This window comes from Aulonocara sp. 'chitande type north' Nkhata Bay, linkage group LG3 (genome assembly GCF_057382095.1).
Source record: "Aulonocara sp. 'chitande type north' Nkhata Bay isolate Kocher_YH1m ecotype deep benthic linkage group LG3, A_spYH_male_GT1.1, whole genome shotgun sequence".
Lineage (NCBI taxonomy): Eukaryota > Metazoa > Chordata > Actinopteri > Cichliformes > Cichlidae > Aulonocara > Aulonocara sp. 'chitande type north' Nkhata Bay.
The window spans coordinates 51854618-51882528 of NC_141346.1; the positions used below are offsets into that span (position 1 = coordinate 51854618).

Here is a 27911-nt window from a genome sequence, read left to right on the forward strand (position 1 = left end):
TGGTAGGTTTGTCTATCTGCACCTTTTTTGCTGTGGTTTCAACCTTCTCTCTCTAACCTACACAGAATACACAAACCTACGCACACTTACTGTTTTGACTATATTTGTGAGAACATTTCTCTTCACTCTAACTTTCTATTCCTATTTCTATTCCAGCCCTATAGTAATTCCAGTCTTAGACATCACATCAAGTCTTAACACTTAATTAACCTTTTAAAAGTGAGTCCAAAAATGAGAGCTTAGATATCGTCTCTAGTTTAAAACGTTCTGGCCCTCACAATAGCAGAAGTAAGTTCATACACGCACAGTTATATTTTCATGTCTTTAGAGGACATATGTTGGCTTTCATTCATTTCCTGAAGACTTAGATAAACACTAACCTCAACCAAAATTTCCTTAACTGATCAGTTATAAATGATCTAAAATCACCCTAAACGTTATCTAAAACCACAAAACGTGGTGCTTTGATAAGAGAAGAGTTTAACTCTTTTAAGGCATGAAAAAGAACTGTAGCTAATGAATACAATTCCACACGACATACCTAATAGTTCGTTCGGTGTTGTTTAACAGCATGTTTAGAGGTATCACAGCATATGGGTTAACATGATTGATGGATTGTAGCTGGAGACCAGCTACAATCTAAAGAATTCTTTGGGAATTCCCATCAGCGGACACATCGATCCCTGCACTCACTGTGCCTGTCCATGCCTAATCTTTGTGGCTGCTGTAGAAGCAAGAAAGACAGAGGCTCAGAAAAAGTGGGAGTTTGTTTTTGTTCTGGGACAGAAAGGCGTTCTCCTGCCTCAGGATGTTGCCTTTAAAGCTGAAGAAGTGGGTTTCCTGTGGAGGAAACGATCACAGAATAGACAAGGCTGGGTCGAGGCAACGTGTTCCCAACATTGCTTGAGCACAGGTCACCCGGCTGCAGACTGGGCTGCACACTATTTGTGGAATAAAGTCAGTCTCAAAGCTCTGAGGGGTGAGTACAAAGGATTTAAGCTTTTTTATGGGTTCAGTCTTCATGCACTTAAAAACTCATGGCATCTGTTTTGCAGGTTTTCATTTCCACCAATGGATCTGGGATGCTCTGAAGCCTGGTTGAGTGACAGCTTCAAAAATGAGGGTGATTTTTTCCACAGCAGAGTGGCTTTATGAATCTTGCAGAGTGGACACGTGTGATTAGGAAGAATGCACCTGAGAACAGAGTCTTCCTTTCTTCCTCTCTGCCTTGAGTGAATGGATGGGCTTTCCTATATTAACTCACTGTTCTGTGAGTGTGAATCAACGTCTGATTGAGATCACCTCAAGTTTCCCATGTGACGTGTTTTACCCTCAGAGACATGTCCAACGATACCTGCAACCTCCCCTTAGACACGGACATATTTGGACTGACCTGTATTTATGGCCTCATCTTCACTCTGGGTCTCCCCAGCAACCTGCTGTCTCTTTGGGGATTGTACCACCTGGGGCGCTCAGGTGGCGGAGGCTGTCAGCTGGTCTACATCCTCAACCTGCTGCTGTCAGACTTCCTCCAACTGCTCACACTGCCCTTATGGATTCTTTACCTCCAGGGTCCACACCAGTGGCCCTATGGCCAGCTAACCTGTGAGCTAGTTGGCTACGTGTTTTACGTGAACGTCTATGCAAGTGTCATGTTCCTGTGTCTGATAGCTACAGACCGCTGCCTGGCTATTGTTTACCCATTCAGCAGCCGCAGGGTGCGAACAGTCAGAGTAGCAGCAGTGTCAGGTGTAGCGGTGTGGATCCTAACCTTCCTGTTCTGTCTGAGTGGGCTGCTGCCATCTGTGTTCAACTCTGACAGACTGCTGTGCTTGGAGCAGTACCCCGTCAGCCGCCGATATGCTCAATTTAAGATTGCCACTGTGGTTCTAGGCTTCTTGTTGCCATGTGCCATCCTAGGGTGAGTTAATACCAAAATCTACATGTGCACATATGTTTCTGATTTAATGTTTTCTAGATAAATCGGATATTTCCCTGTTCTTTTGGAACGTTTTGTATATTAGATTAAAGGCTGGTTTCTGATCTCCAAATCTGTTTCCTCCCTCAGCTACACCTCAGCCCACATTGGGGTGACACTCAGGCAATCTCCATCCCTCTCCGCCCATGAACGGCACAAAATCGTAGGAATTCTGGTCGTGATTACTGTCAACTTCATTGTTGTCTTTGGACCCTACCACCTAGTAGGTGGATACAGGTTTGTATCCTTGCTGCTGACTGATGATCCATGTGAACTGGAGCATTCACTTTTCCTCATCTATCGCCTGTGCTATGGTTTGACCAGTCTGAACACTTTGCTGGATCCCCTCTTCTACATCTTCCTCTGCCCTGATGCTCGGCTAGAGCTGCAAAGGTCCCTGCCCTGTTTGGGAAGAGGGCAAAACCCAAGCAAAAGCATGACTCTTAGTACCAGAGCTCACCCAGACACCAAGAGGGTGAGTGAAAATAGACAGAGTAACCTTCTAGCAATATAGTTTGGACTTGACCACAATCAAAGCAATTGCACCACCCAGTGGGAAGACATATGTTGAGTTTATGCCTCGCAGTGTTTCCACCTTTTCATCTAAAGAATTATTTGGGCATTCACAGTTTCTCATCTAGATACTGCTTAAAGGTAGGAGAGAAAAAAGATATTTTTGCGCAAACAGTGACTTCAGCTTACATGTAACTCAGCTGAAATATGGAAATTCAGTTTCATATTTGTCAAAAGCGCACATCCATAACTACTGTGAGTTTATGAAGCAATTGTTTTCTGCTGCTCAGTTTACGATCATTAAAAACTGCATTTAATCACACGTGTGCTGTCAGTAATTTTAAAAATAGAGAAGGTGTGAATCACTATGGAAACACAAGATTGTGGTTATATAACGGTAAGCAACTAGTCATACGAAGGTGCCAGGAATGCTTTTCTTTTCTTTTATTCATTTTCTAAAATGTCATTTTACTGCTAAAAGGTATTGACAGCATATGAGTGAGCGCTAAAGTAAACGTGCAATACACTTTTTCTCATAAACAGCTTGAGCAATTTCATCATAAAAGGAAACCGAATGTTTTGCATCTGAAAAAAGAACGCTGGTGTAGGCACTTACAGCTGGTGATAACATCTAGTGAGAAACACATTACACATTTCTTAAAAAGTCTAAGGCTCGGTTATTTACAAAGCAAAAAAGCGTGTATTACTTTAAACTAAATTGACATTTTCATCAAACACCCTCAAAACAAGAGAGGTACATAGAATGGGGAAGTTTTTGCAAATTTAGTGACATACTGCACATGACTGTATAATAATGCTAACTAAACTGTTTTTTCTTGCTAGAGTACAGAAATTACATCACATATAATTCGCTAAATATAAGGAATACAAATGAGTCTAGGACTTTGTACTGAAAAGCTAAAATTAAATGATAAAGCTATCTTTCTCTATTTTTATGCAATATCTCTATGTCAAGCACAGGGAAGCACTGATAGATATTTTTACTGAAACAGGGACGGATGGATATTTTGTAACAAGTGTTGTATTGGCATTGCAATACTTATTTCACAATCATCCCCACACATAATTTCACTAAGAATATGCAAAAGTTTTAGATTACACGTCTGCAGCAGATTAGACCAATTACTGGATGTCTTTAATCTGAAAAGATACCATTAAGAAGCAAAGAAAGTTTGTAAAAGGACATGGAGTGAACTTTGCTCTTTGTGTTATGAAAAAGAAAGGCCATTTCTAAAATTTAATTATTTTGAAGACAAATGTCTGCTGTCATTGTCTAAATACATGAAGAAGCATATGAAACCCTGCCAGTGGCGGACTCCCTCAGACATCGGTGCGTTGGTGGTTCTTTGTGTCCGGGGGTGGGCGTCCAGGTACACACCGGCTCACTCCTTGGCGGCCGCTTATCGGGGCCTGGAGCCTGGGGCTCGCTTGGGCCACTTCGGAGGTGGGGTGCCCCCGGCCTCTCGGCCTGGGGCTCGGTCACTCAGGCACGGCTGGCTGCCAGCGGAACTCATGGGCGCGTCACTGCAACTCCCCCTGGCTTCTGCTCCGCGGCTGCTGAGTGAGCCCTCATCTGGGACTCTCCTCAGCTCTTTCTGGGACAGTGGCGCGGCTGCCCCTCTGTTGGTCTTCCTTGGTCTCTTGTGTTCTGGGGGCCTCTGGATGTCTGGAGTTTTGATCTCCTCCATACCTGCTTCATGCCCTGGAGGACGGGGCTGTGGCCCCCCCACACCCTCTAGCAGATCATTACATGAAGGAACCTTTTAAAAAAAACAAAAAAAACAAAAAAACAAGCGCGTCCATGCTCACAGGTGTACACACGGGTGATCACACCCACAAACTACACCCTTTTTGGCTCCTACCTCAAAGCACACTGTGTTCTGTTGATCTTATGTGCTGCACAATAATGTTTAATTTTTTGTATTTACTGTCATATTCCCATATATCATTGTGATGTTGTTTATTCTATTACTCTTGTTCTCTTCTGCTTGTTTTCTTTTTTCTTTCTCAACAGGTGATCCAGGTGATTGATATATGCATTTTTTTTTCTTTTCTTTCTTTTTTTTTTTTTGCTGCCCATTCTGTTGGTTTTTGTTTTTTGCCCTTCTCCCCCATCCCTCTTCTCAGCTGCTTCTCTTTCCCTCTTTCTTTCTCCCCTTCTTTCCCCCAGTCAAGTCTGTCCCGTATTCAGTAAGTGAAAATAAAATAAACAATAAAAGGTGAATCAAATGGACCATTACGGCAAGGCTGGGATGGTCAATTTGGTAAAGTAAATCCGTTGGGCATCTTTCTTTGCCTTTAGACAACAATTCTGATGGCAAAAGAGCCAAACGGGACAGGCAAAAAAACAAACAAACAAAAAAACAAAACAAAACAAAGAAGAAGCATATGAAAACAACAGAAACCTCATAATATCCATCAGGTCACAAGTGCTCCATCCAGTGTCAGGATTAAGGTTGGATTTTAGTCTATCCACATGTTCCAAACATGAACTCCCGATGATGTTCATTTATACTAAAACATATTCTTAATCCTAGATGGGGCACTAATAACTTGATTGATGGATGGAGAATACAATGCTATAGCAAAACAGGTAAGCTTCTTGTGAAAAAGTATTGCCTGAGTGATATGTGTTAGACAACAGGGAACTTTTTTATGTGCAGTTGAGGTAAATAAAACCTTCTTTGCACTTACTAAAGAAGAGATGGTATGTTTTACTTCTAAACTGAAGTACTCATACTTTCTTCCTGAGTTGCAAGGGAATGCTTCTTTCTCGTCATTATCTCAGAGTTGCCGATAGAGCTCTGAGCTGTGCTGCGGCGCCGGGCGAACTCTGCAAGATCCTCAGCCAGAACAGACTCCATCACTGCACCGAGAGAATGTCGGATCTTATTGCACAGGTCAGGGCAGCTGAACACATACAGAACAGGATTGAGGACGCTGTTGAGGAAGCCAATCGTCGCTGCAACTGGGAGGGCCTGTCTTATAAAATCCTGAACAGACTGAGAGTTTGGAGCCATCACTTCCATGACGATGAATATGTGGTAGGGTGCCCAGCAGAGTACAAAGCTCACCACCACAGACACTACAAGCCGAACAAAACGGAAAGGGCGACGGTTACATCTGTTTGCTATTATGGAGTGTACAACAGCATAGCTCACTATGATGATGACCAAAGGGATTAAGAAGGCAAAAAACAGCTTCATTATTGCCAGTCCTTCTTTCCGTTGTTTAATTATAGGTTTATTATTTGTCTGATTCTTTGGTTCAGGCAGGAATCGTGCATAATCATAGTAACAGAGATTCCGGCCATGTTCTACAGGGATGACGTCACGAAACAGGAAGAAGGGGATAGTGCAGATCAGAGCCATGGCCCAGATTACCCCACATATCTTCTTAACTAGTTGGATGTTTCTGTGGTTTTGGGCCCAGACAGGTTTCAGCACCACCAAGCAGCGGTCCAGAGAAATGGCCGCCAGTAGGAAGCCACTGACGAACATGTTGAGAAAAAAGATGGAGGAATGGATGCGGCAGAAAGTTGTCCCCAGTGTCCAGGTTTTGCCCCGGGCCATGTACAGGGTGAAGAAGGGCAGTGAAGAAGTGGCTAGAAGGTCAGAGACTGCGAGGTTCAGGATCCAGATGCTAATGATGGAGCGACGGACATGGAAGCCCACCACTGCAACGATGAGGAGGTTTTCCACGATGCCAATTGTAGAGAAAATGCCATGGAGGGTAATGGTAAAAACATTCAAAGAATGGGACCCTACAGGGTGGCTGGATACATTATGGTTGCTATTTTCAGTCATCTTGGATGAAAGATTTCTTGTCGTCGTGTCGGGTGGTTGCAGTTCAGATGACGTGCTTCACAGCTGAAAGAGAAAGAGATGATAACATGTAAAATCAAACAGTTCAGTTAGTGGAATCTGTTATGAAAGAGAAAAGTCATATCTAATTTTTTTTTTTTTTTTAAGAAAACATTTTGTTGTTATTGTTTAAATGTGGTTACTTTACGAGGAATGGCTCAGCACAAATCTGATTTGTCTGTTCTTGTTCAGTAATAGTATATGGCTACTGGTCTATTTAGTATAGCTACAGTAAATGGAGTGATTCGTATATTTCTACGCTATATTCAACATGCCAGATTCACACACATTCTATGCTTTGAAGTGCTTTCTAACTACCATTCACACTCCGATGGATGCATCAGAGATATCCTGCCACAAGGATATTTTGCATGCAAACTAGGGTGAGCCACCAACCACCAACCTTCCGATCAGTAGACAACCTGCTCTACCTCCTGAGCTACAGCCACTGTATGAAAGTGTTGAACCACCCCTTATTTCTTTCTTGTTTTCTAGTAAAATTGGAAATACAGATCTGGTACATTTATTTTATTTGGTATCCTTATTTTTCACAGTCTGAACTCTCTTAGGTAAGCTTTCTTGTCATTTCTTTGAGTAGTCTTCAACTTCAACAGTTCTCCAGGGTTCCTGGGGGACAATCAAAGCTTTTCTTTGGATGTTGATTGGTTTTTATTCCATTGTCTGTTATAATTTCAAACTGCTTCGGTAATGCTGAGGTTGGGCAAGCTGCTGTGTGCTGATGATGATTTCAAATTTGGATTTATCACTTTATAGGACATGTTGTCACTTCTTTTCAGTCCAGTACTTGTGAAAAAAAGCATTCTTCAGGATGGAGCTGATATATGCCAAAATACACAACCGCTGAGACCATTTTCTGATCATGACTTGGAGATACTTTTCATCTGCTGCAGATCATTTTTATCTTGGTCTGCCACTGCTTTTGTCGTTCACTTATCAATTTGGCCCAGTTTTCTTTAAGGACACACTGCACACCATCCTGAGATATGCCATTTTTTGACTAATGACTCATTAGGAATCACATTGTTGGTGCAAAAATACCATTTTATGCCTCTCAAACTGTGTTATATTTGATAGTTGCTGAAGTAGTTATTTGAAATGGGAAAAAATTCTATACTTTTGTGAAGGAAAATGAGTTCTTTAATACGTTTTCTGTTATGTGCACACAGTTAGGGAGTTAGGGATGATTCCATAGGTACTGTACATTTCAAGTGGCTTACAAAGACATTGCCCAGAAACTGGTCAATATTGGGTTTGTTACTTGTTACATTTCTTAATGCTGTAATGCTGAACAGTACTTGAGTACCCCCACAGAGAAACTAAATTATTACTTAAACTCCGCTGCCAATTACCAGTTAACAGTATAAATCTTTTGCCACACGTGAGTAGAAGTCATCATTCTTTTCTGAAAACTGGTTCAAAGAGACTTCAAAGTGATTGCCACAGTGATTATACTGTAAAACCACACAGGAAGAAACCTTGGCTGCGAGACTGACTGCACACTCAGGTTTAACATCAGTCTGGGTTCTTCACATTGTGTTAGCATGCTTGTGGAGATGCTTGCAAAGAGTTGATGTCATGTTAATCATTTGTACTTACTTCTGTCCTAAACTTTGCACTTGACCAATTTACCTTGTTGTTTTGGGCCATTGGAGTATTCTTATCTCCACTTCTCAGAAGTTGTATACACCTCCACCATTGTCCCTCTCCATGCATATGAACTACAGTCAGTTGATTGTAGCACAAATGTGCCGAAAGAAAAAGACACGTTTTTCAACCCAGTATCATGTAATAGACACGCCAGTCCACTGTGTCCATTTCACGTTTGCCTCTCACTATGACTTCGCGGCTTTAAAAGTCTCCTCCTGCTGGTGATGCAGCTTCTACATGTGTGCCCATTTTACACTAGGAAGGAGAAAAGCATGATGAACACAGTGGACAGGAGTGCCTATTTCACACTTTGCTGTAGGACTGAGTTGCATTTGTTGTTTGTTTGTTTGTTTGTCTCCGCCCAGCACGCAGATAACTGAAGAACCTTTGGAATAATTTCAGTGTAAGGACATTTAACTACACATTTAATCCCTGGCATATGTTAATATAAGATTTAAAAAATGCAATAGTTTTTCCCAGTTCAGGTTTTCTTTAGTTTTGTTTTTGCCATCCCTGCCTTGTGTTCTGTTATTTACAATAAACCTCACTTGCATCTTAGTAAGTGCCTGCATTTGAGTCCACTTTCCCACACATCACACACACTGCTGCCGCAGCCTTGACATACTTAACTACTTTAGTGTAGTGTAACTGGCTTTGGGGAGTTTAATAAGCTGAAAAGCTATAAATAAATAATACATTCATTTAAAATGCCAAAACTGTATGCCTTCCATCATATTTTCCAAAGCTGTCCAGCGGGCTAGATTGGGTCTCTCTGCTGTGCCGATTCTGGCCCCTGGGCCTTATGTTTGACATCCCTGATCTAGGCTTAGCAGTATGATTTGGCTTATGGTTGGCCTAATAGTGAGTAAATGGTTCAATAGACAGAATGAAGGGCAATTGAAATAATTTCACAATCACACCCCCCCCCCCCCCCCCCCCCCCTCCCCAGCAAAAAAAAAAAAAGAAGTGGAATATATGTCAACATAGATTGCTGTCAGCTTCTCCACAGTGGGTAATTAGGAGACTACAGGTTGTTGTGTCTCAGAATATTCGTTTCTGATAGTATGACACCAAACAAGTTAAACTTTCTAAAGTAGGCCTACCTTGTTCCTCGTTTAGTTTTTTCAACAGCTGTTACACCCTTAAGTCAGTTTCCTGTGTCAATCACAGACAGTGTTTTTAACAAAACAAAACAAAACAACAACAACAACAAAAAAGTGTACACAAGACTGCAATCTAAGGGGTTGTAACTGTGCCTGTGTTTACATGGGCGCTTTCAGCTTAAGGTGAAGGTGAAGAGAGTAAGCTCGAACTGCAGGGCCCTGCACTACAACGCGAGTTGAGCATACTCAGGCCATCTGTCCGTCAGACCGCTGACAGTCAGGATTAGCAGTCATACGAAGCTGGTTACAAACTTGCTAAATTAAACCAGGGTTTTCCCCTGCATGTTCACAGGAAGTAGGTATGGTTTGGGTATCATCTGACCGGTTCACTGGTCACACGACTCTCTATGAGCGTCACCTACTCGAGAGACTCTATCAGATGCTGATAAAATGGTTATCAACATAAAAGAAGAAGACAAAAAATTGAACTTTTCTAAGGAAAAAAAAACTATAAACTTATGCATTAAAGCTTATGCCCATGCACCATGGTCAAGGAGCTGCTGCAGTCTGTCTGCAGATCAAGTGAAGTTATTCCCCTGACTGAACAGGTAGTCTAAGAGTGTGCTCTATGTTCTAGTTTTTGCAGTTCCAGTAGTGTAAAAGAGACCTATCAGCAGATTAGAATCAAGCGTGCAACATTTGCACACTTTCTGCATCACCAACTGAATGTGTGTAATTCCTGTAAGAATGTGATGCATAGTTTGCGCTTCAGTCAGTGGTTTTAGTACGTTCGCTTTAACAACTTGCACCTATGAAACGCGTTGACCCAGCAGAGAATCAGTAATGCACTTTAATAATGCTGAACAAAAAAATGTGGCGTTTTTAAACTAAACTTTGAAACATCAGCTGCTCCCTGTTCTTCTCTGAGCTGCAAACTCGGTGCAGTTTAAGGGTTTGAGAGTAAAAATTAAACTGCAGTGTCTGCAGAGAATAATGTTTAGAATAATAACACTGCTGTAAAGTTCTTTCACTGACCACAGAAAGCAAACAAACAAAAAAAAGTAAAGAACCAGGAATGGCGACGCTATTTTCTGAAGTATTGATTTCATACCTGTTGATATCTAATCTGCTTCACGGCACAAGTTACCATGGTGATATGTTCCTTTAAGAAGTGAATCACTTCTGTAGTTCAGCAAACCCAGTGTTTATCCTGAAGTTAGCTTCGTAATCCAGGCATCAGGAATCAGAGAAATCCGGGGAAAACTGAGAGTACATTAGGGGAGAATCACAGATGCTCTGACAAAGGACCAAGAGGAGTTTCTGCCCATAGTAATGGGCAAGTGGAGACTAGTAGGGAACGAGGTACAACAACAGGGACAAACAAAAACAATGAAGGCATTTAGTCCCTATCAGAGTCCAGAAGATAAAACAGACAACAGTTCACACGCACCATATTTGGTCTATAATGCACTATTACATTTGATACCCACCTGCGATAAAGCCTGTCTGACTGGAGAACACAGTGATGAAAGGAGGGAAAAAGAGATAAACACACTCAGTCGCAAAAGAGTGAAATTACAGGCTAAAAAAGCAGAATCCACATCATTAGAGTTTACAGGGCACAGCTACTCTCACTCATACAGAAGACTGTTACACACTGCGGCAGTCGTCATACATTTATGTAAACTCACAAGACGCAACAGTGCATATGTCAACGTGGAGAAAAAAAGGGCTCAACTTATGAGGGCATAGCTGCACAAAAACTCTGGATTTAAAGTATGAATTAGGCCAAACACTTGTAACCAGGGCATCTGGTGATATAAACTATAATTCAATCCATTTCAATTCAAGTGAGTTTAATTCAACACCAGTCACCTCAAAGCACTTTACATTTTAAGGTAGATACTCTACAATAATATCATAAAAACAAGAAAAGAAGAAATGTCAGCAGTTGCATACAGATACACTACACACACATGTACATTTGTGTGGGAAACTTCCAGGCTTGCCATAAAGTCCTATTTTAAGAAACCACATTGGTATAAACTTGTAAACAGTGATGTAAATAGTCATGTTAATTATGGTTCTGTCAACAGCGTTTCTGTTTGTCTTTGCCAAACTGGCTGCTCTTATTGCTGCCTTTTCTATTCTTTTCTTCTCTTTCTTTTGTTTGTCATTCTGGTCAGCCTGCCTGTGTGAGTTTTCACAGTTAGTGGTCATCAACACTACTGCCCCCCCCCCCCCCCCCCCCCCCCCAAAAAAAAAGAAGAAGAAGAAGAAGAAGAAGAAGAACAACGCTTTTATTCTGCACCTCCAGCATGCATATTTAGAGTGACACTGCAGAACAAAACAGCATTATTTGAAAGCAGCTTGATAGCTGAAAGCTGAATAATTTTGTTGGCAGTATCTCTGCATCTCTTTGTCTTTCACACTTATTGCTCTTGTTCCCCACATCCTCTATACACAACTTCAACTGCAGATGTGTAACATGACCTAATGATGTAGCACACACATATACAATGAATTAAATATGACATTAATTAACTCAACGGCTAACATTATTACATCACAACAAAGACAGCTATAACACCTAAAAGCACTAAATTAGGAAGGAGGACTGGCATGAACAATTTGGAATATATATATTTTGTCATTCATTGATTTATTTGGTTACTGTGTTGCTGCTGATGGAAACTGTGCCAAAATCTTCTAAAAATTCTATCAAAAGTAGTTTTGCAGCTTTTATTAAAGTAAGTCTTTATCTGAAAGATATATTACAAGCCACATCATTCATGCTCATATTAAACTGGCAAGATATTACCCATTTCCAGTACATTTCATGATTCCAGGGAATATGGATCTGAGTCATCAAAACCTGCTCTTTGAAAGTGAAACTGGACAATGGATTCACAAAATGCAACAACAAAATTCTTACCGGTTCGTTTTGTTTCTGTTTTGCCTGCAGCAGGTCTGATGTGGTCTCTGTCGTGCTGTGTTACTAGATGACACTAGACAGCACTAGCCTCATGGATGTATAAGTACTGTGAAGTAGGAAGTCACAAACCTCAGAATCAACCTAAAGTCTTCACAAGATTGAAGTAGACTATAGCCAAGTGTCAAACCAGACACCAGTTTCTAAAGAGGCCCAAGCTGTTCAGACACATAAAGTCACCAGTCTGTAACTAAATGAAGATAGTCATTTTTAGATTGATACACTGCCAGTATATAAAGTCAGTATAGACTACCACAGTATCATTTGAGTTACAGGAAAAAGGCCAGACGCTATCACTGACATCTACAAGCATTCACACAGCATTGCTTTCATTTTTGCAGACATTACAGCTGTTGAAGACTCAAATAACTGACACGATATCACACAGAATCTGCTTTTAATGCATTTCCTGTGTGATATATATCCTGTAATCTCACGTATTTTTATCTGCTAAAATGTTCAAAAAGTCACTGGTCACTGTTTTAAAATATATAAATACCAACTGGCCACTATATCAAGTACATTTTGTTAGCGCAGAGTTGAGAAGATAACATCACACAATTGGTGCAGAATCGTCGACTGCCTATCTGTGATTCAAATCTCGCGTTACACCACTATTCAGAGGTGCTCTATTAGACTGAAATCTGGTGACTCAATTTGAGTACAGTCACTGTCATGTTCAAGAAACCAGTTTGAGACGATTCAAGCTTTTTGGCCTGGTGCATTATTGTAGCCATCAGAAGATGGTACACTGTAGTCATGAAGGAACGGACATGAGCAACAACAGTACTCAGGTAGACCGTGGTGTTTAAACGGTGCTCAGTTGGTACTAAGGGACACAGAACGTGCCACGCAAATATCCCCCACGCCGTTACACCACGATCTGCTTGAGTTTCAATACAAGGCAGGATGGATCCATGCTTTTATGTCATTTATCACAAATTCTCACCCTACCAACCAAATGTTTCAGCAGAACATGAGACTCATCAGACCGAGTGACATTTTTTGTCCAGTTTTGATGAGCCCGTGTTAATCGTAGACTCAGATCTTGGGGATGAAAACATTGGAGAAAATGAGAGCATTTCAGCCAGTTCTGGTAAACATCCTGTTTGGTTAACACCGAGTCTCATGCATGCTGTTAAATTTGGATCGTTTCTCTCACCCATATATTGTGTTTTGTCCTCAGTGCCTTCTCTCTGTCTCTCTCTCTAGCTCTGGACTTGAACATCTCACTTGTGCAACCAACCTCTCGTTATTACTGTGTGCTGTTTTTCTTACTGCTCACCTTCTGCTCTCTCCTTAACCAGACGAGGCCTTTGACAGAAGGGAGTTCGTTTGCCCCACTGTCACCAAGTACAAAGTACCTGAAAGTGTGAATCCAGCCCTCCTCTATAAGTGCACTGGGTCTACACTGACACCTGCTGGCCAATGATAATGTCGTCCCTCCAAGAAAGCCCCTTAAAGTTGCTCAATTTTATCAAACCTATGCATGATAACTGATCGGGAACATAATACAAATTTCCTAATTACAGACTTTATCACAGGGAGTTTTCTCAATTACAAAGCAAACATGTTTTTAATATGGTGACAAATGAAGTGCTGAGTTATAACTTCTGCTTTTTGTCTTTCTATATTTGGTGGGTGATAAGGAGAGAGCACAGGGCATGGTCTACGTTTCTTGACGTGAAAATTATACAGTGACAAGACAGAAAAAAAAATAGTTGACTGCACGTCGCTGACAAGTCATTTACAACTACGATTGTTTTCCCTCACTCTGCAGTGAAGTGTGAATCTCTAGAGCTGTTGTTGTACTTTCCTCTGCATGCTTGCTTCAGCAAATAACATCTTGGCAAACCTTTTCTGAGGTTAGTCATTTGTCACACAAGTTTCTCTGGAGCTTGTTCAAAAGACAAAATAAATAGATTTGAATTCATTTAAGACTTTACAGCTTCATCTCTGTATTCAAATGATTGGTATGCTTCCTGTTTGCGAGAGACTATAATTTAGAGGTGTTGAGTAAACATAGCAGTTATTAGGTTACTGTGGGAAACGATGACAGCTACAAGCACACACTCACTGCATTTTAAACAGTAACAGGGTGTGGGGTTGCAGTCTTCTCCAGAACCACTTATCCAAAGAACATGAGTGAATGATTGAAGCCTTCTGGTATGATGAGGCTGGGTTAAGGATTAATTATTAGAAAGAGGCTTTTAAATTCATCAGTGTCCTCACAAAGATAGCCAAACTACTCTATGTGTGTGTTTGTGCAATCCTCCCCACCCGGGGAGTGGACCGGGCATAGTCACCCACAGATGTGACTTTAGACAAAATACCATAGCTGCTCATGCAACAAACAACCTGAGACTGCACTTATTGAGGTCTTCTGCAATACACCAAATCTGAATCAGATAAGAGTTTACAACTGATCAGACAGACAGATTCTTCACACCACTTACATGGACTGATTGACAGTCTGACTCGCCTGGTTTCATGTGATCTTTCCAGCTAAGCAGTGTCAGATCTGGTTAGTACTTAGATGAGACACCAGCTGAGGGAACCAGTAAGCCTAGCTTATAGCCATACCACCCTGACCACACCCGACTGAGCAACACATTTACTGAAGTAGTTCTGAACAGCGCTAAATCTTAAAATATAAAATACTAGCATATGACATCAACCAAGATTCATCTGTCAAATCATAAAACACCCAAGAAAGCTCTCTGATCAGAGAAAACTGCTTTGTTTACTATGTTTGCATTATCTGTCAGTATAACACACTTGATGACCTGACATTTACCCAAAATAGCACATCTGCGCTTATCTCCACATACATTTACATGTACATATCTAATGCCCCAATGCAAATGCATGCTCACCTTCCTCTTTTTGAAAGCAGACTGCTTCCTCTTGTCTGATCTGTGCAACCAAGGAAAAAGACCAGTGGAATCCCCCCCAAAGCTCCAGACCTGCTCTGACCTCTTTTTGTTTAGGATCTGTGCTCTGACAGCAACAGTTTTACTACTGCTGTGTGTGGGTGTAATATCAGTCTGTTACATTGCTCCCTTATTGTCACTCACTATAATAAATACAGTTTTCTTTAAAATAGGTAATCTGAGTCAGTCATCAACATAAATAAAATATGCAATAATAATTAATAATCCTTTTTCGTTCTTTAAAACAGCAGCTTCCAACCTTTTTTTTTTCTGGGGGTTGGGGACCGCTGCTTTAAAACACTAAAAATTAGATGACTTACATCTCAGGGGGACTTAGAAATGAAAACAAATATAATGCTGATATTCCACATCTGTAAAATGCAAATAAAATGCATTTAGGAATGTTTGAAACGTTGTGCACTTTCTCTCAACCTCTAACTAATCTTGAGAGTTAGATATTTTTTGCTTTGAATCACTGTTTCACTTTGTGAACCACTTAAAAGTTTGAGAACCAGAATACAAACAAAGTGACTCATCAAGAAATCTTAGATCATGTGTGTGGGGGGGAAACATCAGCAGTGAGGATAATACAGTTCTTTGCTGCCCTCTTCAGGTCAAATGCAGAGCAGTCATCAAAGGAAGAAGAAGCATCAAATGCATCACACGGGGATGCAAAGTCAAAGCACACAAACGTCACTGCAGTGGGCTTTGTGTGCTTCTATAGCTGTGAAAAACCATCTACACCATAAAGACAGCAACGCAGTTCAAGCAGAAGCAGGTGTTTGATGGAGAAGCTGATAAAAGTGCAGTTTGGATTCAGGATGTGTGAATTAAGTATGTACACAACGCATATGGATATATGCATGTACTTTTATTTCTCATTAAGAAAAAGGTCAGCTCAGAGTTTTTGACTTCCTTCTGTGGATGAGCACTGACACCCACACCTCTGTTACGGCTACACCTTTTCTGCTGAGGTTGTAACTTCTCTCTGTGGCTCCTTTGTTCAAACTGCACTCGTGCTGGAAGAGGTTGAACAGTGAAGTGAGAGTAAAGGATGCTCAGGTTTTACGTGCTCCTGGTTCCTCTCTTTAGAGCCTGTAAGTCCTTCACACTCACTTTTTATTCATTTATGCTGTAAATGAGTTGCAATTGTCTTAAATCTCTCTATCTTGTGTTTGTGGAGTCTCTAACTAATCTTGATTTGTGTTCCAGATGGTGCGCTCCTCTACGCTAACCTTGGAGATAATGTGACTTTTCATTGCTCCTTTGCCTCCAGGGCCAAATATCTCTCCTGGTACAAGCAAGTCATAGGAGAGTCACCTCGAGTCATATCCTCTTTCTACAAACATTTACTCAACTCCAACAGCTTCCACCCCGGGTTTAAAAACAATCAACGCATTTCAGTTGATAGTGGAGAAGATTTCTATCGTCTGAACATTTTTAATGTTCAGGATTCTGACTCGGCCATGTACTACTGTGGACAGACCAGCATCTCAGTCACTAAATTTGACGACGGAACGTTTTTGGTCCTGAGAGGTAATGTGGAAAGTTTTTAAGATTTGGGAATATTAACAATATAAAAACAAATCTGCTTTTTTTTCTTGCACTTCCTATTTTAACATGTGTTTTAACACTTTTTCAGAGCCCAGTCACAGGACTTTCCTAAAGCAGCCAGAATCAAACTCTGTGCAACAAGGAGACTCGGTGACACTGAACTGCACGCTGCTCAAAGGATCCAGTGCCGAAGAAGACAACGTTTACTGGTTCAAAAAGGATACAGTAGATTCTCACTTGGGAATCATGTACAGCCACACAAATAGCAGCAGCCAGTGTGCGAAGAGGTCTGAGTCCAGGTGCTCTGCACAGAGATGCGTTTACAGCTTCACAAAGAAGAACGTGAGCCGGTCTGATGTCGGGACGTACTACTGTGCTGTGGCTTCATGCAGCGAGGTGCTTGTTGGGAAAGGCACGAGGCTGGATGTCGTAGGTGAGGAACATATGTGTTAAAACTGAAACCTATTATAGTTTCTTTCACCCTCTTATTTTCCTCTTTTGCTTACTCTACGTTGCTTTCTATGTCTTTGCAGTGAAACAGGACAAAGCTGTCCCCGTCTTGGTTAAGACTGTGGTTGCAGCTCTGGTTGTCTCAGTTATTTTCAATGTAATCTTCTGTGGTACCCTCTGCAAAATAGTCCAGAGAAAAAAGTGTCCTTCTAAAGGTAACTATTGCCTATCATAAAAGCACTCTGATGACTATAAAACATGTCAGCAGTTAAATTTCTCTTTCCTTTCTATTTCTTTCATAAGGGTCACTTCAACAGCCTAATACTTCAGAATACACTGCGAACTGTGAGGTTAGTAAATGAGAAAAAGCACAGTACAGTAAGTCTTGAAACACCTCTGATTTCTTACATTTTCACATTACATTTTCAAAGCAGCTAGACTTTGTGGTCATTTGTTAAATGGTCTTGAGCAATAGTTCTTCAGGCTTTCTCAAGAGTTTTTCTTTGGACTTGAATGGCTTTTTCAGTCATTTTCAGTCCAGTGCCTGATCACTGTGGGGAATAATTATCAAGGGATGAACCAGTGCTGTATCAACACATAACACGCAACTTAACAATGAACAGTGCTGGGAAGGTCTCTTTTAAAATGTATTCCACTACAGAATACAGAATACATGCCCCAAAATGTACTTTGGATTACTTAATATATTATCATGCTTTTTACAACTACATGAATGTCCTATTGTTGTGTGATTTATTACTATTACTGAAGAATACTCGCCATACCAATAACAACTAGATTTTGAAATCTTAATGTAAAATGAGTAACAGTAGGCAGTAGCGGTTTTTGATACGGGCGACATGGGCGGTTGCCTGGGTGGGGGGCAACATCATGGGCATCGGCAAAACAACCCCAAAAAAACAAAACAAATAAAAAAAAATTACTCGTATTCATGCTGCCCCGACGTCATGCCAGCGCATATTGGGAATGGCATAGGCACCGATCGGTTTTCTACCGCCCATTTGCTGGGAGTAAGGGCGCCCTCCGTTTGCGAGGTGCGCCTGCTGCTTGCTCCACAGGGAGGAGAGGGCGGGGCGGCGGGGGATTCTCTGGCTGGTTGGAGCAGCATCTAATAACCAATAACCAAATTAAAACAAAATAAAAACAAACCAACAAACACGAAAACACCAGACATCCTGATGCAGACTTATTTGCATCGATGTTTTTTCGAAATTCTATACACGTAAAGTGAGTGCGAGAGCCCTCGGGGCGCCTGCTTGCTGCTGAAGTCAAAGTAAACTTTATTGTCATCTCTGCTACATACAGTCCAGTAATTAGAGAGACGAGACGACGAGGCTCCAGTTACAGCAGTGCAAGTAAACAAACAATAAACTAGGGGTAAAGGGATCAATAACAATTTATAATTTACAGTTTGATGATTTAAAGTCTCACACACAACCTGTGGAAAGGGGAGGGGGGCCGGCTGCTTCCAAATAGAGCACATTTCATTCATAATGATGTAATTCCAAGACCATTATGTATTCATTATTTGAATCCTGGGTTGTGTGAAATCCCAGAAATACACCTTAGACAAAGCAAATCTGTGAACTAAGGTGTAGGCCTGTTAGGTTATGTTGTGGTGATCCTCGAGTTGGGGGATGGGTGTTCATACTGGAGTGCAAAATTAAAACCAATGGAAGATGGACAAGAAAAGTTCAAAGCCATCAGGTGCTCAGTTTAGGAAAAAGAGAAAAGAAGAGGAGGAGAAACGAGCAAAGGATACAGGTAAGCAGATGTGTCATTGGATAATGGCAGGTCATCCTGAAACAATCAGAGTCAGAATACTTTATAAATCCTTAAGGAAATAATGTGGGTTACAGTTGCTCCAAAACGAAATGGTAAAAACGGTAACAGTAACAGACTAAACTCCAAACAATACATTATGTTACATATTTTAATATTAATTAGTCATTGTCAATTGTTGATTTCTCCTGTTCTCATTGTATGACGAATTATGATGGCTGTTTGGTAGCCGTTTGCATACTATGCATACTCTCTCTCTCTTCATATGTGTGTGTATATTTCTCTGGTGAAGTTCGGTATGGTTTTATGGTTTTATGTGTGTGTGTGGGGAGGGGCGCCAGAGGGAGTGTTCGCCTAGGGCGCCAAACAGGCTAGGACCGCCACTGACAGTAGGGTGGGTATTAGATGAGGCTGAACTTTTTGCAGCGATCCCGGATAGAAACTATTCCGCGCGTATATAAAACAGGTCTGCGGCTCCGAACCGTAGTAAAGGGACCTCTAGCTAATATGTCGGGTTTCGTGTCGGGCTCGTAACCGAAAACTAGCTTTACTTTGTTGTCTGGGTCAAGTTTGAGACAGAGAGTGGTGTTGAAAGGCTGCACCAACGGAACTTGTTGTTTCGGAGGAAAACACAAACACAGTGTACAGTCGAGTCTTAATAGCTTACTTACAACTGGGCTCGTCAGGCACTCTTTTTGGCTGCAGTGGTTATTATTATATTTACACACTTCCATCTCACTTTTCTGGTTGGTGACAGCTCGTAGTTTTCCTTTTTCTCGCTCCCTCGCTCACAGACACATAACGGGTATAGCAGTCCATTCTCCCAGCAGCACGGACTACACTGCCCATGAGGCTACACTGTTTAGGGCTGTGCCTGTAACACTATACCTATTGCCTTCATATTAAATCATTTTTTTAATAATATTTTTTAAAAATATTTATTCACGTCATTATGCGAGAGTTGACATGGGCCGCGAGACTGAGACACAAGCATTAGAGCCACTTAATGCGTGTTTTGTTTTGGTTTCCACCGACGTGGAATTACCAAAAATAGAGAGAGCATAGCCTAACATATGAAACAGGAAAAGACCTCCGTATAATCTATTTATTTCAACAAAGTAACTGCATTCTGAATACCACCTTTTTAAACGGTAACTGTAACGGAATAGTTACTCATATCTTGTATTTCCGTTACTCCCCAAAACTGACAATGAACTAATATTAAATTGTATCTTTAGGCACAGCACATAATTTCTTCCTATTTCTTTAGCTGAAGCTTCCAAATATGCCAAAGATAGCACAGCGTGACAGAAATAAAATAGCAACTTTGCACCAACAAGACAAAAGGATCTGTGAGCCAAATACTTGGTATATCTCAATACAGCGTGTCTATAAATATTTGCATGCATGAGTAGGAAATGAGAATCGTGTTCTTAAGAAATAAGAAAATCACCAGCAAAGACCTGACACAGCTCCTGAGAGATGCATCCGGTCTTTCAGTTAATCCATCAGATGAGAAAAACCTGAAGTATACCACTGGCAGCAGGTTTTATGGAGTGAAAAATCAAAATGAGAAAATGTCAGTTCACATCATCGTTAGTATGTATGGAGGAGGTCAGGATAGAAACATGACAGTGAATGTCTACAGCCATCTATCAACCACAGAGGAGATTCTGTCATGGTTTGGGGCTGCATTTAGCCAATGATGTTGCGCATTTTGTCAAAATTGATTGAATAAAGAGGTAGATTGAGATTTTAATCCATTTCATTTTTAATAATAATGATCCCAAACATGCTGCTAGTCCAGTAAAAGCCTATATGTATAGAAAAAGAAACAGTAGAACACTATCAGTCATGAACTGGCCCCAGAGCCCCGATCATCCTGACAGAGAACAGAATAAAAACCAGCCAACGTTCAAAGAAGAGCTTTGTGTTCTTCAGTTCTGGAGAACTATTCCTGAAGACTACTAAATAAATTACAAAAAAAGATTAAGAGTTAAGGCTGTGTTGAACAGGGTTAGAGTGTCCATACAAAAATGTTCAAACTTGTTGGAACTGTGCAAAGCCTGCCGTTGTCTTTTAAACTGTATTTCCACACATTTCACATTTTCCTAGTAAAATATAAAAAATGAGGGGTGGATGAAGACTTTTGCATTGCACTGTATATGGACAAATTCTATCATATGGCTTTTGTATTTCCCACAGAATGAAGACTGTGCTGTTGTGCAGTATGCAACTGTGAATTTCAAGAAAAAGATTGAGACAAGTAGGAGACAAAGAAAGGACACAGTCAACGACCCAATCTACTCTGCAATTAGAACGTCTCACGTGGAGTGATTTTGTTCAGTCAAGTCAAAATTATGGCCACTGTCTCTCCTACATCTGTGATGTTGGTTAATATTAACTTCTCAAAGAAGGTTGTTCGATTAGTTTTGGTTGTTTATTTAAAAAAAAAAGAGGATTAGGCTCCAAGTGGAATAAATTTCAAGATGTACTGATGGATGGAGGGTTGGGTGGGTGGATTGCAAAAATGTTTCCAATGCAATGCACCTAAATGAGTTATTTGATCAACAGTGCAACAGTGCAGACATTAGGGGCAGGACTGTTTGTGGCTGAGTGACCTAAATTCACTTTTTCATAACACAGTGGAAAAAAACCCCCAAAACAAAACCGCCCAGTTTCACCACACAATGCCACTGCTGCCCAAAGTGGTGAACGAGTAGCCAACTCAGTGTTCCTGGCCTATTTTAAAGAGGAAAAAAGTTATTACAGGAAACACATTTTGATGTACACTCTTTCATGTCTTTGGAACAAAACTACTTTCAGACAGTATTCATTTGTGCACACTGAGTGAAATCACAGTGGAATCTAGCTTAACTCAACTCTTAACTCTACTGAAACTCAGCATATACGTTAAAATTTATGAGCCTACATTTGGTGACCCAACTAAATTTCACTTCTAAAACTTTTCCTGTGGGTTTGAGTTGTTTGTGAGCATTTAAGCTGTGCATAAATTTTTTACCAGAGGTTGGACAAGTAAAAAAAAAAGTTTGAAATAACTCAAAACATGTTTTGTATTTTAGATTCTTTAAAATAGCCACCCCTTGCTTTGATTACTGCTTTGCACACTTGTCATTCTCTCTATGAGCTTCATGAGGTCGTCACCTGAAATGTTTTTCCAACAGTCTTGAAGGAGTTCCCAGAGATGCTGAGCACTTGTTGGCTATTTTGCCTTCATTCTCACATCTCATCCCAAACCATCTCAACTGGGTTTAGGTCATGTGACTGTGGAGACCAGGCCATCTGACGCAGCACTGACTCTCCTTCTTGGTCAAATAGCCCTCACACAGCCTGGAGGTATGTTTGGGATCACTGTCATGTTGAAAAATAAATGATCGTCCAGCTAAACACAAACTAGATGAAATGTCATATCGCTGCAGGATGCTGTGGTAGCCATGCTGCTTCAGTGTGCCTTCAGTGAAAAAAGGGAAAAAAAGAAAAAAGAAAAACCATTAAATGAGAAGGTGTGTCCAAACTTTTGACTTGTAGTGTATATATGAACTTTATTTTTCTAAACTAAGAGAAACAGTCTTGATGTTGAAACAAACCTTACTAGATTCCAGGGTCTAGAGATTTTGTTTGAGGGTTTTGTGGTGCTTGTCTTGTGTCTTTGTTTTTATTCTAAATTTATCTGTTCTTTTACTTTGTGAGGCTTTGCTCCACATTGCATATGTGTGTCAGGGAAATATTAAGTTTAACTTTCCATTATTGTTCAGCTAAGGGAGCAGAGTTAATGGCAGGCAAGCAAAAAGAGAAAAAGTGCTTTATATTGGAAGGTAAAGACCCTAAATTAATACAGAGACAACCCCAACGATCAGACAACTCCCTATAAACAAGCGCTTTGGCAGCAGTAGGAAGGAAAAACTCCCTTTTAACAGGAAGAAACCTCCAGCAGAACCAGGCTAAAAGAGTGGCAGACATCTGTCACGTTGGGGTGTGGAGAGGAAGACAGGAGATATTCATAGTGTGGAAGAAAACCAGATATTAATAATAGCTAAGTAAAAGTTGGTAAGTCAGTTATCTACTGGCTGAATCCCCATATTTATTGTACTTGTGAATTACCCCTATTAGAAAAATGTGACAAATGTCCTCCAAATGCAGGGATGTAAAACTCATTTTACATCGTGGGCCACATACAGCCCATTTTTGACATTAAGCAACCCAAACAGTAAAACTACATGTTAAATGTGTGCTTTCTATGTGTTTGTTTTTTAATAAAAATAAATAAATCTGTCTTTTAATTGTTTCTGTTTTAGTTAATTACTTGGTATGCAGTATGAAAAGAGATGGGAATCGAGAACCGGTTCTTGTAGAGAACTGGTTCCCAGTAGTCCAATTCCCCAGAATCCTTAGTCTGCCTGCATATCGATCCTGCTTCTTGGTTCTTACACTCTCAGATAATTTTACACAGTAACATGAAAGCAACTTATCGAGTAGCATAAAGAACATCTTTCTCCTGCGTGTAATTAAGTAATGTAATGCATTACTTTTTAAGTTTTGAGTAATGACCTCAGCAATGATCAAAACAAAGAGCGGAAATGCCTCCAGCATCCACAAACATTCGACCACTGAATGTAATGTTACTGATATGGATAAAGCTGTTAAATTAGTAAAAATGTTTTGACATTTTAAATCTGTGTACGCCTTCACATTTTCTGAAGCTATCCAGTGGCACAGATTGGTGTCTTTACTAGGCTGATTCCTGCCCCCGGGCCTTATGTTTGACACCCCTGCCTAAACGCAACACATGCAGGCCTTTATACAGTGACTGTTAGAAAAACAGAAAAAATACACACTCGCTGAATATGATCTCTGGGCGAGAATCACGTACGGATGTGGGTTTCCGTCATGTGCCACAGGAAACAGCTATTTTTATGTGAATCACTTTCAATTTTAGACCATCTGAGTGATTAAATTTGTTTTTGTTTTTTTTTAAGTTAAACTTTTTTTGGACTTCCTCTTTTACTTTTACTTTTTTTAAGTAGCACTCTACACATAAAGGATTAGAAAAAGAATGACAAAATTATCACAATTATCAGAGGATTATTAGGGGATCACATTTCTTCTCACTATGACTTTTTATCACTTTATAAGCATATTTGTGTGGTTATTTTGTTAGTTATTGACACTCATGTCTTGTTTATTGTGGGCTTTTTGTCTGATTTTAGTTACTCTGATTATGTTCCACATTTCCCTTCCAAAACCTCCAGTGATTGGCACTCGGTATGTTGGAGTGTCCTGTTCACCCTGTGCTCCCTGTTGATTCTTTGGCCCCAGTTACAAAGCCCTAAAGACATGTTTCAGTGTTTTGGAATCCTGTATGTAGTTGCTGGCAGTCACTGGGACCTCATTTTCTAAAGCACAGAGATCCAAATTTACAGTCTGCCAGTGACCTCATGATTGCCAGGAAGTATATGGTGCTGCACTTTAACCTACCTATGGTCACAAGCAGAAACAGTTGCTCTTAGTGTGCACAGTAGACGCTGACTTGGTTGCAAACACTTGCCAACTAGTTTCTTAATCAGTAGAGAAAGAGTGAAAAGTGTGCCACAAACTGAAAACTGAGAATGTTCACCTTCAAATCAAAAGGTTTGCCTTTCTACTGAAACCAACATGGTTCATAGGGTGAAACTTTCACTTTAAAGGTGAACATTCTACTTGTCTGGTTTCAGCTTGGTGGTAAGCTAGTGAGTCCTTTCAGACGTGTTGGTGTCTTACATAAAACCTCTGCCGACCGTTGCTGAAGCCTTAAGACTTTATTTTAAATCCTTTCTTGGGTTTGTTTTCCTCTTTCTCAGCTAGTCTGTCTGAGAGATTTGCGTTTAGGCCCCAACCCTTCTTCTCATGACAACAGGGACTCAGTTCCTGCATAGTGTGGAAAGAATTTTTAGACTTTCTTGGCTGGCAACAAGACTTCAGCCAGTGTTACCACAAACATTGGTGTCCAACAGGGTTGCCTCCTCAGCCCCAACCTCTGTAACCTGTTCACCCACGACTGTGTCGCCTCCAACAAAGATAACATCATACTGAAATTTGCTGATGACACTGCAGTGATCGGGCGCATCACGGGACGGGACAAGGTGGCCTACAAGAGAGAGGTGGCCGGTCTGGGGTCATGGTGTGAGGACAACAACCTTAACCTCCACACTGATAAGACAAAGGAGATGATAGTGGACACAAGGAAGAAGAGGAGGCCTCACCAGCCGCTGTTTATCCGGGAGCGTGAAGTGGAAAGGGTGAGCAGCTTTTGATATCTGGGAATCCACATCAGTGAGGACCTCACCTGGACACTGAACACCACTCACTAGCTTACCACCAAGCTGAAACCAGACAAGTGAATTTCACCTTCAAAGTGAAAGTGTCACCCTATGAACCATGTTGGTTTCAGTAGAAAGGCAAACCTTTTGATTTGAAGGTGAACATCGGCTGTATTTCCTTAGCAGGCTGAGGCAATTTGGTATGTCGGCCAAGATCCTCTGCAGCTTCTACAGCTGCACTGTGGAGAGCACATTGACCAGCTGCATCACTTCATGATACAGCAGCACTACTGCTATGGACCGCAAACGCCTGCAGGGAGTGATAACAACTGTGGAGAAGATTATCAGGACTCCGCTGCCCTCTCTGCAGAGCAGAGGAGAGCTGCCTCCATCCTCAAAGAACCCACACACCCCCAACATAGGTTACACCTTCATAGACCAAGGTTCAGAAGTGTGAAATCTAGAACATCCCGACTCAACAACTCCTTCGTCCCCACTGCTATCAGACTCTACATCGGCATCTGCATACCACACTTGTCTTCACTTACCTATTTGTACTTTTTTAATTATTATTTTTAATTTTTTATCCTTATTTTATCTATTTTTAAAAAATTTTTTAAATCTTTTTTATTTTTTCTTGTTCTTTTAACCCTTACCTAACTTTGCATTTGTGAATCTAAATCTATATATATGCTAAGATCAAAGCACAGCAATGCATAATAAAAGATTAAAGTTGTTAAACCATTAAAACTATATAAACTATTTTTGCACAAAATGGTTAATTTATTAGTCCTTTATTTATCCAGGTAAAAATCTCACTGAGATTAAAAATCTCATTTCCAAGAGAGACCTGGCATCATGGCAACAAAAGTCACATAATAAATGTTAAAACAATGGATGGAAGTACAGATCAGTTTAAAGTTTACATATCAGATAGAAACTAATATGTAAACTGGGTGGACCCTGCAATTTAATATCAGTTACGCTTTAGACCAGCAGAGGGCAGTAGCCCACCATTATTATGCTTTGGTAAACTTGTGAAAAGATCAACATTTTGCTCAAGCGATCACACAACGCTTAGATGTGGCCGTGACCACTAGATAGCTAAGTGGTGAGATATATGTTATTTCAGGTAAGCTCACCACAAAGGCAAGATACTTGTCTCCACATATCAAAGACTGATGTTTGTGAGACGTGTCTTGTTCAAAACACAAAGCAATCCACCCACACAGTGAGGTGTTTAGATGTGTTGTTGTGGTTGACTGACATAAAAAGCTACTCGCTGCCCCCTTTGTTCAACCCCCCGAAACCCCACGATCATGACAACGTCTGATGTCTTAAAACAAACACTTTTCTTCTTTATTGTGTAAGAAAGGTAGCAAAGAAGCAGTGGAGCAATCTGCTGGAGCACAGTGCTACTTTTTTTCTGAAATTATGGAATTTCATAAGTGAGTAAGTCAGGAAGTTATGCTTTTAACCTGGTGCCATGATGAAATATGACTGTCATGACTTCATTTGACATCATGTTATTTATCCAGAAAGAACAAACAAACAAACAAACAAACAGAGGGTCGTAAGGAGTGGATGTTTGTTCAACTTTGGTCTTGTTTCCTATTGAGACGGATGTGTTTTTCAGCCGGCTGAGTAATAAGAAATGCAAAAACACATCTCGCTACTGAGTTCCCACTGTGGTCAACCTATCTAACAGCGAGTTTAAGCCCAGCGGTTTTTTCACCAGTCCCCCCACACAAACAACCCACCGCTCCTCCGTCCTGACAGGATGTCTATGTGGTTGTTTTTTTATGCTGTTTGTTTGTTCCAGTTGCTTCACAGTAACAGTTGTGACCTGTCACTTCTCCTTCTCACGTATGCTTTGACACTTATGTCTATTAATAAGTTCAAAACCTCCCCACAGTCAAGTCACAAAGAAAAAACAGTAGTGAAGTGATGCAGAGCTGAACCTGTTTGAATATATAGAGGAAGGAGGAGGAGCAATATGATAAGGTTTGTAGGGGCCTGGCTCTACTTTCTGTTCTCTGTTACCATGTTTTTTTTTATAATTATTTTAATTTATTTTGCAAAAAACATTTCATTTGGTTTTAAGTTGCTACTATATTCCTGTTTTTGATCCATTTTCATAAACTAATTTAAGCAAAGTGCTTCAAGTGTGGGCCACTAAATGAGATATTTGCCCAGCACTGCAGGCACGCATATGTACTGTGATAATGGAAATGCCCCAGAGTGACCTGAATTTACTTCTTGAAGCACAGTGGAAAAACATACATACTCCTCCCCATTGTGGTGTTCACAGTGTTTTTGACCTATTTGGAATATGGATTCAGTCTACATTCATAGTTTTTGATGGTTTTAAAACATTTTGGTAAATGATGAGTTAATATTGTTTTAGGAAACCACGATAGCTTCTAGCTTTCTCTGGGTCTACTGAAACTCTGCAAGTACTGCAAATATATGAACAAAAAACTACAAAGTACGTTTGCTGACCAAGCCTCATGTACCTACGGTGCTTTCCCCTATATTCTGTTGTGTCATTAATACTTTTTAAAATCCGGTTTGACTGACGATGCTATATGATTTTTATATTCAAATGACCATCAGAATTCAAGGCTTTAAAAAAATACCAAATTGTTTCACAATAACTACCAAGTGGCAAGACATGCTTATACGAGGATTTCAACACAGCCAAAGTTTAAAGTCA

General features: G+C 40.6%; 3 protein-coding genes across 7 annotated transcripts; 2 read left to right on the top strand and 1 right to left on the bottom strand.

Moving 5' to 3' along the window:
* The first annotated feature begins 127 nt into the window (after positions 1-127).
* Positions 128-8601, top strand: LOC147336103 (G protein-coupled receptor 4). 4 transcript variants are annotated; one of them, XR_015127952.1, is made up of 4 exons: positions 128-1921; positions 2069-4967; positions 5050-5105; positions 5301-8601. XR_015127952.1 is itself a non-coding variant. In XM_086285161.1 (2 exons), exons 1-2 carry the CDS (start codon positions 1341-1343, stop codon positions 2490-2492), a joined length of 1005 nt encoding a protein of 334 aa, XP_086141287.1. In that variant the 5' UTR covers positions 128-1340; the 3' UTR covers positions 2493-8601. The 4 variants fall into 4 exon arrangements, 1 of the variants encoding a protein (XP_086141287.1); XR_015127940.1 differs by having other exon boundaries at positions 2069-5105; XR_015127946.1 differs by having other exon boundaries at positions 5050-8601.
* LOC147336104 (prostaglandin D2 receptor 2-like) lies at positions 4671-19673 on the bottom strand. 2 transcript variants are annotated; one of them, XM_086285159.1, is made up of 2 exons: positions 19550-19673; positions 4671-6381 (listed from the first exon to the last, which is right to left on the bottom strand). In XM_086285159.1, the coding sequence occupies exon 2, from the start codon at positions 6316-6318 to the stop codon at positions 5233-5235; it is 1086 nt and encodes a 361-aa protein (XP_086141285.1). In that variant the 5' UTR covers positions 6319-6381; positions 19550-19673; the 3' UTR covers positions 4671-5232. The 2 variants fall into 2 exon arrangements, with proteins under 2 accessions (XP_086141285.1, XP_086141286.1); XM_086285160.1 differs by having other exon boundaries at positions 19546-19572.
* LOC147336105 (uncharacterized) lies at positions 16692-21215 on the top strand. The gene is made up of 4 exons (XM_086285162.1): positions 16692-17058; positions 17159-17290; positions 17379-17425; positions 21084-21215. Exons 1-4 carry the CDS (start codon positions 16692-16694, stop codon positions 21213-21215), a joined length of 678 nt encoding a protein of 225 aa, XP_086141288.1.
* Positions 21216-27911: the final 6696 nt, after the last annotated feature.